General features: G+C 42.1%; 1 protein-coding gene across 1 annotated transcript; it reads right to left on the bottom strand.

Annotated features, from left to right (window-relative positions):
• Nucleotides 1-130: 130 nt before the first annotated feature.
• On the bottom strand, nt 131-17,123 carry NONO (non-POU domain containing octamer binding). The gene is made up of 11 exons (XM_080652396.1): nt 16,997-17,123; nt 11,144-11,304; nt 9,018-9,211; nt 6,698-6,999; nt 5,045-5,140; nt 4,657-4,853; nt 4,233-4,317; nt 3,456-3,558; nt 2,837-2,876; nt 2,416-2,525; nt 131-1,136 (listed from the first exon to the last, which is right to left on the bottom strand). Exons 2-11 carry the CDS (start codon nt 11,292-11,294, stop codon nt 1,002-1,004), a joined length of 1,413 nt encoding a protein of 470 aa, XP_080508522.1. The 5' UTR covers nt 11,295-11,304; nt 16,997-17,123; the 3' UTR covers nt 131-1,001.
• Between the last annotated feature and the right edge of the window lie 1,267 nt (nt 17,124-18,390).

Here is an 18,390-nt window from a genome sequence, read left to right as displayed (position 1 = left end):
ACTTCAGCCACAGTATGCATCCAATCCCTGACATGTGTGCCACATGGATACTTGATAAAACCTACTGCTCATCTCCTGAGACAGAACACCCCTCCCTCCCTCCCCCTTCAAAAATAGCACAGAAAATGAAAAGGATTAAAATGTATTTTAATAAGTTGATGCTGCATTACTGCTTCATTTTCAGAAAAAAACTCCAAAGGTATCAGGAACAAATCAAACATGGTACACCAATAAAAAAAAAAGCATAGCATAACTACTTATGACAGGCAATGCTAAGAGCTACTGTTGGACATTCATCATACAGCAACCCTGTTCCAAGGTTGTTATTAGGCCTATCAAGAAAAGCTGTGAACAGCAACATCAGACACAACAAAAGGGCCATTCCTGGGTTGTCCCTACCCAAGAAAAAGATGGAGGCAAGTTAACACAAGATTTTTTTAAAAGATACACTAAAATGAAAATCTGTAAGAGGAAAAATGTCTTCCTTAGGGTATGAAGGGGTAATATATGGGGTATAACAGAACCGTATGTATGTATGTTATCTGTGACCTCTGAAGACATTTGCCTGAATTCCCACCTGGGAGTGAATAAAGTGATGGAGGACGTTTGTGGTTTTTGTGGTACATGTGGCAGTGTCTCCGGGGTCGGGAAATTTAAGAATGACAACGCAAATAGAACAGGATAAACAGAATGGAATGATCAAGATTCATGGGGGCTCTAATTAGATCCACTTTGCCATTGCTCCCCACCCCTGGCCTTCAATAATCGAGACTTCAGGAATGCACCACACAGACACGATTCAACAATATACCACACAGAAATGATTTGTTAAATATCACCCCTCCCTTGACCGCTGTCTCAGCATACTCCCTAGAGTAGTACAGGCAGGGAAGATCTAACTATTGGGAGGAATCCCTAACACTTTTCCAGGGTAGAATTCTGGCTAGTCCAAAAAGGGTCCTTCTCTTAAGGGTTTTGGGAAACTAGACACTGCAATTTTATTAGTATCGGCGACGTTTGTTTGGAGCAAAATCAGCTCCAGGAGCTGCACGGTTGAATGCAGGAGGGGTTCCACCAATTGCCCCTATTCCTTCCATTGTAGCAGCTTGGCCAAAGCGTTCGGTAGTTGGTGGGGTCTTAAAGAGAAAAAGAGAGCAACATTACAAAAATAACCTATGTCCTAAGCTTCCCACCCATCTGTAGTCCCTCCCTTGGAGGCCATTTCCACCCAATTTTTCAAGGCTCCTGATGCTGGGGGTGCCTAATCGTACTTAAAATTCTAGTGGAGCCTGGCTGGCATGGCTCATGCTTGAACAGTGACCTATGAACCAGGAGGTCACAGATTCCTGGTCAAGGCACATGCCTGGGTTGTGGGGCTCCATCCCCATTGTGGGGCTTGCAGGAGGCAGCCCATCAATGATTCTCTCTCATCATTGATGTTTCCCTCTCTCTCTCCCTTCCTGTCTGAAATCAATGAAAAAAAAAAAAAAAAAACCTCTAGTGGATAGCCCGGCTGGAGTACACAGTGGTTAAGTGTCGACCTATGAACCAGGAGGTCACCGTTCAATTCCTAGTCAGGGCACATGCCCAGGTTGTGGGCTCGATCCCATGTGGGGTGTGCAGGAGGCGGCCAATTGATGATTCTCTCTCATCATCGATGTATCTATCTCTCCTTCTCCCTTCCTGTCTGAAATCAACAACAAAATACATTAAAAAAAAAAAAAAAAGACTAGCAGATGTCCCTGAAAGGTTACTTGAATTACGGACCCACCCAATCATCCCACCTTTAACTTTTTTTTTTAATATATTTTATTGATATTTTACAGAGAGGAAGAGAGAGGGATAGAGAGCTAGAAACATCGATCAGCTGCCTCTGGCACACCTCCCACTGGGGATGTGCCCGCAACCAAGGTACATGCCCTTGACCGGAATCGAACCCGGGACCCTTCAGTCCGCAGGCCGATGCTCTATCCACTGAGCCAAACCAGTTTCGGCCCACCTTTAACTTTTTATCCCTATTCTTTCTTCTTCGTCTTTTTAATCCCTATTCTTATTTGCTAAGCAATATTACATACTAAATTCCTAAGATGGTTAAGTTCTACCTATGTTCTTTTTGATGAACTAGGTACATGGACAAGGGCAGGCCATCACTTTCAAGCCAACCTGAAGCCTATCCAGTTTTAACATTTTGATATAAGAACTAAAATCACCTCAGGACTGTATGGACCATAAAGTTATTTTGAGATTCGGTTTACTCAGGAATCCAAAATAAAGATCTTGAGGTTTCATTGGATAACAGTGGTTCTAATACTGTCATCTGTAGCAAAATCATGGCAGGTCAAGGGACTATGGAAGCAAAGTCCTTTCTCCTCCCATCACCATTCAGGGTTACTATTAAGGCCCTGCAGTTATTACCAATCCCAAGGTTCCATCTGGCATCATAGTGGCAGGTCCTGGAGGAGCTGGGGTACCAGCAGGCACAGGAGCAGGGGGCATGGCACCTCTGTTGTTTATGCCCATAGCACCTAAAGCAGAGTAGTGTGATCAGTACAGGAGAAAGATATCATCTGTCTCTTTCTGTTCTAAAGGAAACAATTCAACAAGACCTTTGGGCTAAGACAGTGGTCAGCAAACTCATTAGTCAACAGAGCGGCAAACCGCGGCTCGCAAGCCGTGGTTTGCCGACCACTGGGCTAAGACATGTTACCCCACCCCAAAATATGATGCTCCCAGAAATATGAATCCCTTAAATCTGGACTATGTAAAATAAGCTACATAGTTCACCAGAGACAAGACAAGAAAGGAAATCAGAGCCATTAATCTCCTAAGTCCTTACCTCCCATAGCCATCTGGCCCATCCGTATCTCCTGCTCTCTCTGAAAAACAAAAAAACACTAAAGACAGTCTAAGACAGCACTGCATTCTCCCACAATCCATTGAAGACCACACACTAAGGAAAGTATAGAGTGATTACACATCCCAAGTACAGTGAGACCAAGCTGAGGAACACCAACAACAGTTCCTTACTAGTTATACAGTGAGTTCAAGATCAGAGCTACTAGGACACAAATCAGTGTCCTATTAGGTACAAGAGAGTTATGAAAGGAAAGGGGAAAGATAGTCAATTTTTTTCTATAGTTCCAACCTGTACAACTTTAAGGACAGTAATGGACTAGTCAAGGCTGCTACAGAACTGGATATCTCATCCTACAGTCACTGAGTCTAAACAGCATATACTGGTCCCAGCTTTTCACTCTAAATAGCCCGTGGGGCAAAAAGAGCTCTCCTTCAAACCTTACCTTTCCTTCCCATGAATTATTTCTAAAAGGAGTTTCACAGAATGGAAAAATTGATCATAACCTGGTATGTTGTATAGTCCTAGTGGGCAGACAATTCATGGTGGGTTTGTCATATCACGACTGGACTGGTACATCATGGGCACAAAGGAGATATACCGCATCAGGGAAGGTTCCCTTGAATCCTTCCTGCTGTCGCCGCATCATTTCTTCCTGCTGTCGTCTCATCTCTTCCTCACGGCGCCTGCGCTCTTCCTCCTGCCTACAGAGTCCAAGGTATTTAAGCAGAGGTATTCTAGAACTTAAGCCAATTATCTTAATAGGGGACTCAGGCAAGAGGATTAAGAGCCTACTGAAGCCCTAGCCAGTTTGGCTCAGTGGATAGAATGTGGGCCTGTGGACTGAAGGGTCCCGGGTTTGATTCTGGTCAAGGACATATGCCTGGATTTTGGGCTCAATCCCCAGTAGGGGGCATGCAGGAGGCAGCTGATCAATGATTCTGTCTCATCATTGATGTTTCTATCTCTCACTCCCTCTCCCTTCCTCTCTGAAATCAATAATATATATATATATATATATATATATATATATATATATATATATATATATTTTAAAGAGCCAACTAAAAACTATCATAGCTCTCCAGGAAGCCCAATGTTAAATGTGCCCAGCCCTAAAGCAACCCAGATGTGTCCCTTATGGGAAAAAGTTCTTTCTCAAAGGAGCCTCATGAGACCAGCACTCAGCTATTTTCTCTTTAGTGTAGCCCTGGGTAATTCCCAGAACCACTGGCAGCTGAAACATCTCCCATCCAAAGAGAGAACTTCAGAAACAGCCAGGAAATGTTTGCCAATATATTTACAAATGCATGAAGTAGCTCGGTGGTAGGAAGCAGGAGTGAGACATTGTGAGAGAAAAAGGGTTGAGAAGAGTTACCTGAGCTCCAGTTGCTTTCGTTTTTGCACTTCTTGGTTGTGCAGCTCTTCCATCCTCCGAAGTTCTTCTTGACGCCTCATCAAATCTAGAAAAACAACAGACTTGATTGAGGGTATTCTTCATTCTCAATGAGCCCAATAATTGTCTATAATTAAAGATCCAGAAAACAAAGGGGATATATAATCCCTCAGTGGCCATCCAAGGTATCCAGATTCCAAAAATACAGCCAAACCTATTATTTCCTTCTCCACAGAATTTAGTATTCTCTGCCACATCTCCAAGCTCATTTGCCTACCCAAGGTCAACAAAATATTTTAGTGGATAAAAGTAGAGGTTTAGGCCTTTCTCTACTGATTAATACTAAGAAACTCTGGAAAAACTTATTTTGTTCTTTTAGTTTTAAGACTTAGAGGCCTATACTCACCCTGCCTCATTAGCATGACCTGGTGCTCATGGCGAGCAGCCTCCATCTCCATCTCCAGTTTCTCACGAGCTTCCTTGATGTTGCGGTCCACTTGGTCCTGCTGCTGTTTCTCCATCTCAATGAGTGCCTTCCAGCGCATGGCATATTCATACTCAAAGGAGCCAGGCTGTGCAAATCTAGGTGGCTGCTCCCTCTCCCTAAAGACAAGGTTCCTGGGTTACTAAAATTCTGTCTAAGTTGCCAACTAAGCAATGTATTCCCGCTGAGTGCCAAGATAATGGCTGCTAGTAAATACATATAACAAATACCTGTCGTCTCTTTTACACATCCCTTTACAAGCTTCCTTAAGAATAGGCAAACAGCTAACAGGGAATCTGTCAGAACATACTTGTGAAATTGCTGGTTCTTTATAACCAGCTTCTCTGGAAGTCCTTCTTCATCATCTAACTGGTCCATGGGCTCCACAGTCACAGGTCGAGGAAATCTGGGAAAAAGAAAAATCAAATTATACCCTACACTAGGCTTGACACATGAACTAGTTTTAGGGGTCAGGACAAGACAATTAATACAGCCTTTAAAAAGATGTTCAGCCTGGCCAGTGTAGCTCCGTGGTTGAACATCAACCCATGAACCAAGGGGTCACCAGTTCGATTCCTGGTCAGGGCACATGCCTGGGTTGCAGGCTTGATTCCCCAGTGGGGGTTGTGCGGGAGGCAGCCGATTGATGTTTCTCTTTCTCCATCCCTCTCCCTTCCTCTCTACAATCAATAAAAACATAATTTAAAAAAAGATGTTCAAAGTAAGTAGATACAGTACTTAAGTGCAGCCTAAATATGTGTTATCTACAGAACTCCAGACAACAACTTGGGATAAATTCTAAGATGTGTTGCACGCACAAAACAACTTTTCAGAGTTATAAAACTTCAAAGGGGAGATTTAACACTGATTAAATGACCCATTGAAGGACTGAAAAAATTTAACATAAAAAAATATATATCCTGCCCTGACCGGTTTGGCTCAGTGGATAGAGCGTCGGCCTGTGGACTGAAGGTCCCGGGTTCGATTCCGGTCAAGGGCATGTACCTTGGTTGCGGGCACATCCCCAGTGGGGGGTGTGCAAGAGGCAGCTGATCGATGTTTCTCTCTGACCCTCTCCCTTCCTCCCTGTAAAAAATCAATAAAATATATTTAAATACACACACACACACACACACACATATATATATACACACACACACACACACACACACACACACACACACACATATATATATATATCCTGCCCTAGCTGGTTTTGCTCAGTGGATAGAGCATTGGCCTGTGGACTCAAGGGTCCCGGTTTCAATTACGGTCAAGGGCACATGGGGTATATGCCTGGGTTGCGGGCTCAATCCCCAGTAGGAAGCGTGCAGGAGGCAGCCAATCAATGATTCTCTCTCATCACTGATGTTTCTCTTTCTCCCTCTCCCTTCCTCTCTGAAATCAATAAAAATATATTTTAAAAATCCTCACCCAAGGATATTTTATTGATTTTAGAGAGGAAGGGAGACAGAGAGACACAAACATTGACGTGAGAACCATTCGACTGCCACCCGCATATGCCCCAAACAGGAAACCTGCAGCATTCTGGTGTACAGGATGATGCTCCAATCAACTGAGCCAGGGCTATTAAAGTTTATTTTTTAATCCTCAAACTATACTTGTGTTAATTTAAGATTATGTTAACAACTCTACTAGCCCAGCCGGTGTGTCTCAGTGGTTGAGCATCAACCAGGAGGTCACAGTTCGATTCCCGGCCAGGGCACATGCCCGGGTTGTGGGCTCAATCCCCAGTGTGGGGTGTGCAGGAGGCAGCCCATCAATTATTCTCTTTAATCATTGATGTTTCTATCTCTCCCTCTCCCTTCCTCTCTGAAATCAATAAAAATGAATTAAAAAAAAACTTACTAGAAAGCTGAACTAGTATGAACAGTATTTAAATGAGCACAGGAACAGGGTTTCTAAAGGCTAACTTCCCAGACAACAACGGGCCCTCACTCACGTGGTTAGCAGGAAGGAACCTTCACTGCATCTGTCCAGAGCTTTCCGAGCAGCTGGCTTCCCTGAGAATTCAACAATGCCTTTTCCTGAGGGCCTTCCTCGATCATCCACAATGACTACGGCCCTCTCCACCTGGCCGAACACAGAAAAAGCTTCCTCCAGCAGTTCGTTAGACACATACTGAGGAAGGTTTCGGACTGTAAGGGATGCACTATGGCAAGCAAAGCGCACACGCAACTGCTTTCCACGGAGTGGCATGTTGTCCAGCTCTACTTTAGCAATCTCCGCTAGGGTTCGTGTTTCCTAGGAAACAGAGGAAAGTTAGAATAAGTCAGTTTAACAGACCAACTACACAGCTATCAAGAGTTTAAATTAGCACCCGGCTGGCGTGGCTCAAGGGTTGAGCCTTGACCTATGAACCAAGAAGTCATGGTTCAATTCCTGGTCAGGGCACATGCCCAGGTTGTGGGCTCAATTCCTAGTGTGAGGCATGCAGGAGGAAGCTGATCAATGATTCTTTCTCATCATTGATGTTTCTATCTCTCTCTCAAATCAATAAAATAAATATATTTTTAAAAGATTCTAAAGTAGCACAGCTAAATACAAAATATCTCAAAAAAAAAAAAAAAAAAAAAGGAGCTTGGCCCTAGGTGGTTTGAGCATCAACCCATGATTCTGGTCAAGGACATGTACCTTGGTTGCAGGCTCGATCCCCGGCCCTGGTCAGGGCATATATGGGAGGCAACCAATTGATGTCTCTCTCACATCAATGTTTCTCTCTCCGTCTCTCCCCATCCCTTTCACTCTCTCTAAAAATCAATGGAAAACATTCTCAGGTGAGGATCAACACACACACAAATAAAAAACCAACAACAGCCCTGACCAGTTTGGCTCAGTGGATGGAACACTGGCCTGTGGACTGAAGGGTCCCGGGTTGGTTTCGGTCAAGGGCATGTACCTTGGTTGCGGGCACATCCCCAGTGGGGGGTGTGCAGGAGGCAGCTGATCGATCTTTCTCTCTCATCAATGTTTCCAACTCTCTATCCCTCTCCCTTCCTCTCTGAAAAAAATCAATAAAATATACAGTGAGTGGCCAGATTATTATGATCTCGGAACACATAATAATCTGGCCACTCAGTGAATATCCTATATAATAAAAGGCTAATATGCAAATTGTCCCCTCAACCAGGAGTTCGACCAGCAGGCAGGCCAGCCAACCGCCCATGTCCCCTTCCCCTGGCCAGGCTGGCCGGAACCCACCCACGCACGAATTCATGCACCAGGCCTCTAATACACACACACACACTCTGAGTGGCCAGATTATTATGCGTTCAGAGATCATAATAATCTGGCCACTCAGTGCATACTAGCCTAACTGTTCTGATGGCCCTGAAAAACCAATTGGAAATCCTAAAAGGTAGTAACACTTACATGGTTATCAGTATCACAGGTTATTCTCCCAAGGGTAACATATCATCTGAACAATCATCAGCATAAAACCTACCCTTACAATACAGTAGAGCTAGAATATTTAAATTTCAGCTAGCTACAAACAACTTAACCAGAATCTCTTATGTCCTACAAGAGACCTCTTTAGAACCACAAACCTTGATTGGACCCCCTTCATATTACTAAAGAGGAATCTGAGCCCCAGAGAAAATGACTTGCCTATATAGTCTTGAGTGAGTGGTACATCTGGAAGGAATACTAGTTCTGATCACATCAAGTTCCTCATTTATGGAGATAAACAATGCCTAGAAAGGTTTCCCCCTATATACTTAACACATTTCCTAAATCAAATCAGATTTTTTAAAAAGATCTGGTCAATTGGGAAAAAAGGAGACATATATAAAACTTTAGACAATAAAAATATATATGTTAAAAATAAATTTTAAAATTAAGATAATAAATTTTATGTTATGTGTATTTTAGCACAATTAAATTTTTAGAAATATATACAGCCCTGACTGATGTGGCTCATTTGGTTTAGCATCATCCAGTGCACTGAAAGGTTGCCAGTTTGATTCCCGGTCAGGACACATGCCCAGGTTGCTGGTTGGATCCATGGTCAGGGTGTGTGTGGGAGGCAACTGACCGATGTTTCTCTCTCTCTCCCTTCCACTCTCTCTCAAACCCAATAAAAGCAATATTTTTAAGAAATCAATGAGGAAAAAATTTTAAATCTGCATTTTTTGTCTTATTCCATCAACTACAACTACAAGCTTTTAGCAGATCATCTGAGAATTATTTACTGCCTTATTTTCCATATCCATCACTCCCCAACTTCCCCACCTTTGTTCTTTAAGCCTACAGTTGCTTACCAAGCGGATAAAGCCAAAGCCCTTATCCTTATGAATGAAGACTTCGCCTGCCTTCCCATATTTCTCAAACAGTTTCCTCATTTCCTCCTCAGTGATGTCAGGAGGAAGATTGCCCACAAAGAGCCGGCTACGTTGGGTGAAGGTCTTCTCTCCTGGTTTCCTAAAATTCTTCAGGTCAATAGTCAAGCCTTCATCTGAGAGAAGACAAGAGATTTACAGTCATTCTCAAAGAGCTACAACTACTGCTATATTAGGAAACCTAATTGCTATAGAAAAGCCAAACACCATTTCCCAATGCAATCTATCCACTAACCACTTATCACTAAATTGCACCTCAAAATATGAAAGCAGTATGCAGAGATTGGGGGGGGGCCTTACTGTGGGCCAGGAACCAACTTGGACTAAATCAAAGGCAGAAAGACAATACAGGAGCTATTGGCCAAGGAGAAAATTAAGCAAGTCAAGGAACTCTATGTAAGAAGGGACAGATTTTTAAGTATAAAGCACAGTTGTTCCATTTCCCAATCTCACTCATCTTCATAACCTTACAGTTCCCATTCTCTCAGGCTTGGGGGGAAACAGAATAAAAAGGAATGAGTTAGGCCTTAGCCCAGTGGTCGGCAAACTGCGGCTCGCGAGCCACATGCAGCTCTTGAGCCGCGGTTTGCTGCTCTGTTGACTGAGTTTGCTGACCACTGGGGTAGGGGCTTAATCACAAGGAACAACAATAGCCTGTAATTATTGGAATCGATGCCGAAACCGGTTTGGCTCAGTGGATAGAGCGTCGGCCTGCAGACTGAAGGGTCCCGGGTTCGATTCCGGTCAAGGGCATGTACCTTGGTTGCGGGCACATCCCCAGTGGGAGGTGTGCAAGAGGCAGCTGATCGATGTTTCTCTCTCATTGATGTTTCTAGCTCTCTATCCCTCTCCCTTCCTCTCTGTAAAATATCAATAAAATATATTAAAAAAAATTATTGGAATCGAGAGTCTAGGTCAGTGGTCGGCAAACTCGTTAGAGTCAACGTGGCTCGCAAGCCGCAGTTTGCCGACTACTGCTCTAGCCAGTTTGGCTCAGTGGATAGAGCGTCAGCCTGCAGACTGAAGGGTCCTGGGTTCGATTCCAGCCAAAGGCACATGCCTGGGTTGTGGGCTTGATCCCCAGTAGGGGGCGTGAGAAGGCAGCCAATCAATGATTCTCCCTCATCATTGATGTTTCTATCTCCCTTTCCCTTCCTCTCTGAAATCAATAAAAATATATCTTAAAAAAAATGAGTTAGGAAAAAGTATTCTTTGTAGAAATCTCAGGAAATTAAAAAGGTTTGAAGTAGGTTCTAGTCTCCCAAAACCATTTAGTCCCTCTATGCCCTTTCCCACCTCCACCCTCTGCCACAATCACCGCATCGTTGTCCATGTCTGTGAGTTCTCCCCCGCCCCTTTTTAGGTTCTAGTCTTAAGAGGCACACAATAGGCGTTCAAAGTTTGCTGAACAAATGGAAACATACCTTTAAAGACTTTTCACTGATTACAAATGGGCTGGCACAGGCCAGGCTAAAAGTGTAATAATACTCAGTACCAGACTACTTCTCCATTAAGTCTTAAAGACTTGTTCTATATGTTCCCTAAGTATCAGTCATCTGATTACCTCTAGGAAACCAAGCTTTGAGGCAAAACATGCAGACATCTGTTTAGCCAACACAGCAAAGCAACCTATACTCAACTGCTATCCCTACATGCCTGCTCCTTGGTTCCAGAGAATCAGCCTTTTTCTATCTTAAGTATTAAGAGGTAAATAGAACAAAGACCTATTCCTTTACAATCCCAAAAGACTAATCTAAAAATCAAGAACCCAGCCCTAGCCGGTTTGGCTCAGTGGATAGAGGGTCGGCCTGTGGACTGAAGGGTCTTGGTTCAATTCTGGTCAAGGGCACATGCCTGGGTTACAGGCTCAATCCCTAGTAAGGGGCATGCAGTAGGCAGCTGATCAATGATTCTCTCATCCTTGATGCTTCTATCTCTCACTCCCTCTCCTTTCCTCTCTGAAATCAATAAAAATATATTTTAAAAAAATCAAGACCCCATTCCTAATAGGGAACCTATCTCGACCCCATTACTTAGCATGCACTCACTTTGGCTGCTGGCTTGTTGTCCATTTGCAGGTACTGCTGGCGGCGGTGGCTGCTGCTGTTGCTGCTGGTGGTGCTGCTGGTGGTGATGCTGATGATGCTTTCTTGGAGCATGGTTTTGCTTCTCCAAGTTAAAGGTTTTATTGCTCTGCATTTTTTGTACCCTAAGAAGAAAATGTGGACAGTCAAATACATTCAGTGCTAAGAATGCAGTCACCTTCCTGATGACTCATACTGTATGTCATCAATCATCGTTGGTATCCTGACTTTTGCCAGATCCTAACAACTGGTTATTTTGAACAAGTATGGCAAAGGAATACAATTCAGAAATATAAAACAACCGGGCATTAGCAGTTATGTTGCACACAGAAACTGGACAAGAATCAGACAAGAACAGCTTGCACTAGAATGACCTGAGGAATTTTCTAGTTCAATAATTTTACACATAATAGGAAACTACTTTTCCAAACAGAGCTACCCCTTAACTGTTAGCCCTATCATAAAATTATTAAAGCACATTTTACGACGACTGCCCTAGCTGGTTTGGGCGACAGGGGCTGCAGCGGGAGGGGCCGGGTGGGGGCGTGAAGGATGGGCCAAGACCTGCCCCTGTGCCCACTGCAGCCTCAAGGCCCACAGTTCCTTTGAAGGTGCACGAAGTTGTGCACTGGGCCCCTAGTATAAACTAAAATGTTAAATTCTGTCATCTAAAAATTAAAATAAGATTAAAAGAAAACAAAATGAAAATTTCTGGCATAATCTAGAAATTGGCAGTTGATGGTTTTAAACTGACATCCAAGGACAGTTCTTCAGTTAATGAAATAAAAGGGCAAAGTCAATTCTAAACACAATACCCTCTAGTCCAGGGGTGGGCAAACTTTTTGACTCGAGGGCCACAATGGGTTCTTAAACTGGACCAGAGGGCCGGAACAAAAGCATGGATGGAGTGTTTGTGTGAACTAATATAAATTCAAAGTAAAGGAGCGGAAGGGAGAGCAAGAGAACCGGATAGAACAGCCGGATCCGGCCCGCGGGCCGTAGTTTGCCCAAGGCTTCTCTAGTCAGAACTGAGCTGAAGGAAAGATACAAAGAAAGACCTTATGGTGAATACATTATATGATTCTTTAAAACAGTGCAAGCTGTATTTTAGATGAAGAAAATAACTGTTAACTTTTGGATAATGGGCATATAAGAATACTTTTATGTGTATAAATACATTCTTAATATATTTTGTATCATATCCCACCAAAACTGGGAACATCATTGCAATTATGAAATACTATATCCAAAAGTTGTTTCATAAGACAATAGGTAACAAGAACTATCAAGATGTTCATATTCTTTAACTCAGGAATTCTGTTCCTAGAAATTCATCCTAAGAATATAATTTTTTTAAATTTAAAAATCACACCCATGAAATATTCACTATTGGCAATGGCCTTTATGGACAATAAAAATGGTAAATAATAAAAATGACTTACATATGCAAAATCAGAGGCCTAGTTTTTAATTATGATACATCTATACAATGGAACGTTACACAGTATTAAAAATTATGAAGACCATGTAAGCATCAAAAATGTTGATACTTTAAGAGGGAAAGGGTTTTTTGAAATTCATAAATGTAGACAAGGAACAGAAGGTAGGCAAAAATAAAAACTGTCCTACTTGTTATAGGTTATTGATGATTTTTTTACTATTTTTTTTTTTTACTAAATCAATCATTCAACAAATAAATATTCACTGAATGCCAACTATTTGTTAGGCACTATTCTAGGTGCTTGGGATGCATTAATGAACAAAGCAAATATTCTTGCCTTCTGGGTCCTTACCTTCTAGTGAGAGACAAAACAATATACATAATAATTAAATCACATAGTAGTTAAGAAGAGGTGTTACTGGAAAATAAAAAAGGGGGGATGAAAAAGAGGGGGGCAAAATAGATAGGGAGTGGAAGGTAGTAATTTTAAATAGAGCTGTGAGGTAACATGTCACTGGAAAGTTGACATTTAAGCCCAGACTTGAATTTTCTCATTTATGTCAGTTCATCAGTTTTGTTTCTCATTAATAAGGCACCTACCACAAAATATATCTTTGTTATAAAAAACTTAGAAATAAAAACAAAAATAAAAATCCAAAGACCCAGCACTAAAAAATGGTCACTGTTAACATTTTGGTATACCCTCCTAGTCACTGATTTATATATTTGTAGGTACTCTAAATAGGATATGATAAAAATTATTTTATAATGCCTTTTCTACTTTACGACACATGACTAACCGTTTTCATGTTACTAAATCTTCTACATTGTTAATGCACAGTATTCAGCTGTCAACCAAGCCACTGTTGTGTTGGACATGGGTTGTTCCTAATTTTTCACCATTATAAACAATGCTCAAGCTAAATCTTGGGGCATAGCCCTGAGTAAATATTCCTCTCACAATTTCCATTTTTGATTCTTCAGCTTTCAGAAAATACATTATCAGTTCAATGACTATAATCATAATGCACCATTGTATATTCAGGTTTTCCTCATCTCTATAGTGAACATAATTATAATTTTTAACAGCTACATAAAGCCCATATGGATTTACTAAACTACTCTCTACTATGAGACATTTAGGTTGTTTTCAATATTTTCCTGTTATAACACTGCAGTAAATATCTTTGTGCTTGTAGCTTTAATTATTTCCTTAGGATAAAAATAGTATAACCGAATCTGTGACTCTTGCCACATAGTGCAGTATTGTTTTCTCAAAAAATTGTAAGAACTTTAAATGCCATGAATAGGTGTAGCAGTTTCACACAAATCGGTTCAGATTGCAGTCACCTCGGTTGCAGGCTAGCCCCCAACCCATCAGGGGGCGTGCGGAGGCAACCAGTAGATGTGTCTCTTTCATATTAATGTTTCTCTCTGTCTCTCCCCACATCCCTTCCACTCTCTCTAAGAATCAATGGGAAAAAATATCCTGGGGGGGATTAGCAAAAAAATAAAAATTTTGAAAATTAAGAAAAAGGAAATCATTATTTTAAAATAAGATATATATAAAAGAAATAAAAGCATACAGAATTTAAAGTCTACCCCAGCAACAGTTGGGGGCAGGGTTAAGTTGGGCATTAGAATCAGATATTTCCCTATTTGATACTTTTTTCCACAGATACTTTATTTTTAGAGTCCCAGCTATTAAACATCTCCTTTCCCTGACCTCAAAGTGGCCTACAACAGAAACTTGAATGATTTTCACAGCCATTTCTTCAACTAGGTCTTATCTCTGGCTAGAGCCCAAGGACCCTCTTTTTTTCCTCCAGCCTTTAACTAAGGCACTAGCCTCAGTACCTTGCATCCCATTAAGGAATCTACAATTTATAATTTACATGTTAATAGAAATCCTTAGAGATCCATTCAAAACTGAAATATTAAAAACTCTTATCTTTACATCTTACCCACACCTCATCATTCCATTTCAAAAGGCCATTTTACAACTTTTAATAGAAATGGCCTACCTTTTTGAGGTTAAAGTGCTAAGATGTTCTAGACCATTTAATTTAAGATTACTTCAAGGGAGATTATTTTATTTATTTAAAAAAATTCTTTATTGTTGAAAGCATTACACGTCTCCACCCGCCCATGACTTCTCTCAGCCCACTCCCACCACCCCAACACAGGCCCTGACTCCGCTACTGTCAGTGTCTATTGGTTATGCTTATATCCATGCACACAAGTCCTTTGGTTGAACTCTTACCCCCTCTCTCCCCTGCCTTACCTCTGAGGTTTGACAGTCTGTTCGATGTTATATGTCTCTGGATCTATTTTTGTTCATCAGATTATGTTGTTCAAGGGGAGGTTATTTTTTATTTTAGAAAGTATAGTGTGGCAGTTAAGGTCAGGCACTGTGCTAAGTCTGCATTAACTCCTTTAGTAATCACAACTATTATTATTCTGGATAAGAAAAATGATGCCCATCCAAGGTCACACAGTGTGATGGAGCATGGAGTGGAGAATCTCATACTCATTTCTATACTACAGGCTTTGTAATTACTCATTTCAATTTCAGAGTTCCAAACTAGCCATGTTACCTAAGGTGAGCCTTAATTTCCTCACCTGTAAGATGGGGATAACAATACCTACCTTACAGGGCTGGTTATTTTAAGGACAAGTACATAGCAGACACTTGTTCCTGCTGGAAACCACTACCCTTATTTCTACATATGGTAGGTGCTTCAATTAGACAAATGTCATTAATTACATTCAACCTCCACTCTTCTGGATTCTAGCAAAAATCACTTGTATAACCAAATTCCCTACCTTTGTGTTTTTAAATAAATGTCTTCATAATGCTCATCTTTATAATCTTCCCTTTCCATTTGTTCTTTCCCAAGCAGGCATTCAATGGTGAAGACTACGTATATTGTATAAATCCCTTAAAACAGTGCCCACAGAGTAGCTAAGTACTCAGTAAGTATTGTCCCTATCACTACCAATATAATTTGGAAATATGTGCAGAAATCACTGCCCCCTAACCATGGGGCCTCTGAGAAGAAAATGGAAAGAAAAGTACAAAGATCAGCAGCAAGGATTTCTATCTGCAAGACTAACCTTGAAGGACTTGCTTGAGAAAATATGTATTGCTGATTTAGAAAGACTGGGGCTACTGAGCATGAGGTACAGTTGCACAAGTGTTTAGATACAGGACCAAGTACATTACTGTATCACATATCTGAAAACTATGTAAATGTCCCCTTAATTTTCAGGATAAGGTTCAACTTTTTAAGTGGAAACATTTGGGAAATCTGGTTAAAATTTACCAGCCCAAATGGCCACCTGGATATGGACCAGCCTGAAAGCTGCAGAATGCACTAACATGGTAAGGTCCTTTTTTATTTTCCAGGAGTTTCTTAGGACCTTTCATTTGATAACAAAGAAGTTGAACAAAGACAGTATAAATCTAACCAGTGTACTCCGAATAGAATTGGCAGATTTATCAAATAAAAATACACAATATAGTAAAATTTGAATTTACGATTAGAAATGATTTCTTTGTATGTAAGTCCCATGAAACGTATACTAAAAAATAGTTCGTTGTGTCAAATTCAAATTTAACAGGGCGTCCTATATTTTATCTGGCTACCCTACACCTACCTCAACCTAGATTTAAGATAGCAAAGTGCCTCCCAGTCTTTTCTAACCTTGACTTCTCTGTTAAGAACACAAAGGTGTCACCTTACGACAATCGTTTCTCCGAGTGGAAAATGGTCGTTAAAAAATCCATAAAATTAAGTTTCATTTTTTAAAAGTGATGCTACACGTGGGTTGAGCAGCTAGGCAACCAGACTAAAAGTAAGGGCATACAGGAACCTGAGGAAGAAAGCGGAGGGATCTGGACGAACAGATGAACTTCCCAGCTAAGAGTTCTGACAAAGAAACATCGCTCGGGGTGCCCCAGTTGCTCATTCGGAATTCATGGCCTCGCGAGGCCGAGGGGAGGAGCACCCTACAAAGCGCCTCCTCCTCCTACCGCGACTCCAAGGCTCTGGGATGATAGACCCCACACCCTCAGGCCCAGGGCAGCTCAACCGCCCAGGAACTTATTGACAGTGCTAAGATTCCAGGCCACGTCGCACAAAGAAAGGCGGCGGGAGAGGAAGCGCGAGTTAGGTTTGAGTGCGATGGGCCCCCACCCCGCGCGCGCGGGTGGGCTGGGAAGCCAGTGGGATGGCGGGCACAAGGCCTCAAGGGGCCTTGGAAAGAGCCAACCTCCCTCTAAACCGAGCCTTGCCCTAACTTCTTCCTTCACCGATTGTCGCGAGAAATCCTATTCCCCTCTCACAGGAGAACTAAGTCGTCCCCAAACTCACCCTCTACCGACTGTTCGCTCCTCAAAGTAACGGCGACGCTACACGGCCTCTACCGTCCCAAGAAAAGAGCGCGCGACCGCCGGAAACGCAACGACAGAGCTCGGTGCCTCCCCAGGGGTACAAAGTGGCATTCTTGATTGGTTATCTGAACTGCCAATCAAGATTCTTCTTCAGAGGCGGAATCAGTTTTCCGCCATTTCTATGATCCTATTGGCTGCCGAATGCGAAAGACTTGGGTTCGTGTGAACGACGGATGGGGACAAAGAGCGAGGCTTTGTACCTAATGCGCATGCGCTAGTTTCGTCCGCTAGAGACCCAAAAGGAAGGGGGAGAGGGGGGATGGAGGCTCGGAAGGCGAAACGTAAACCAGCTAACGGAAAGACTGGAAGACCAAATGATTGCGAGGGGGGAGAGGGAGAAAAGGAGGAGAGAGGAAAATGGAAAGACAGAGAGAAGGGAAGGAAATGTGCGCGTAGGCGTGCTATGAGGATTTCCTGCACTGCGCCTGTGCAAGAAGCAAGAGCAACAATGTCGTTGTATTTAGTAGTAGATCTAGTCTTTTCCTACTGAAAAAAGACCCCGCCATGTTTCTTTTTCACACTTCCTCACTAGGGCTTGCACTCTGATACTCCATACTTAAATCAGATGTTTAGTTGCGTCTCCTGCTGCCAGGTCTGCTCATGAAGCCCACCTGAAATAATCACTATGGTTATGGTTATAAAAAGGGCTGGGGGAGGGGAGGGAGGGTTGATACCTTATTCTCTGTGACTACACAGAATTGTAGCCAGGTACTCATTTCCATGGTAACCAGGAAAACCAGCAGTCCAAACATCACTATTGTTCCTAAGGTTTACAGAGATTCAACAGGTGTTATCACCATGGATACATTGTAGACCTCTAGATTCTAGATTCTGTAGGACAACAATCAGGTAATCCCCTTTATTTTTCAGTAACGCCTAACTAGCTCTAGCCCTGTGGTGAATCAAGGCTACAAGGCTCAACTGATAGCTCTTTGTAGTTATTCCCACTAATTAACAAATTCACACTCAGGTTTTCAGGGTGTCCTAACTGGCTCCACCTTATGTGGGGACACAGCGAACAAGACCTGCACTGTCCAATAGAGGCTTCTGCAATGATAGAAATGTTCTGTATCTACTCTGTTCAGTACAGTTGCTACTGGCTATATGTGACTGACCATTGAGGGCTTGAAATATAACTAGTGCAACTGAGGAACTGAATTGTTAATTCTATTTTGTTGTTGTTAATCCTCACCAGAGGATATTGGGCTTGAAATATGACTAGTGCAACTGAGGAACTGAATTGTTAATTCTATTTTGTTGTTGTTAATCCTCACCAGAGGATATTGGGCTTGAAATATGACTAGTGCAACTGAG

Source organism: Plecotus auritus (genome assembly GCF_963455305.1).
Source record: "Plecotus auritus genome assembly, chromosome: X".
NCBI lineage: Eukaryota > Metazoa > Chordata > Mammalia > Chiroptera > Vespertilionidae > Plecotus > Plecotus auritus.
This window is presented reverse-complemented; position numbering and strand designations above follow the sequence as displayed.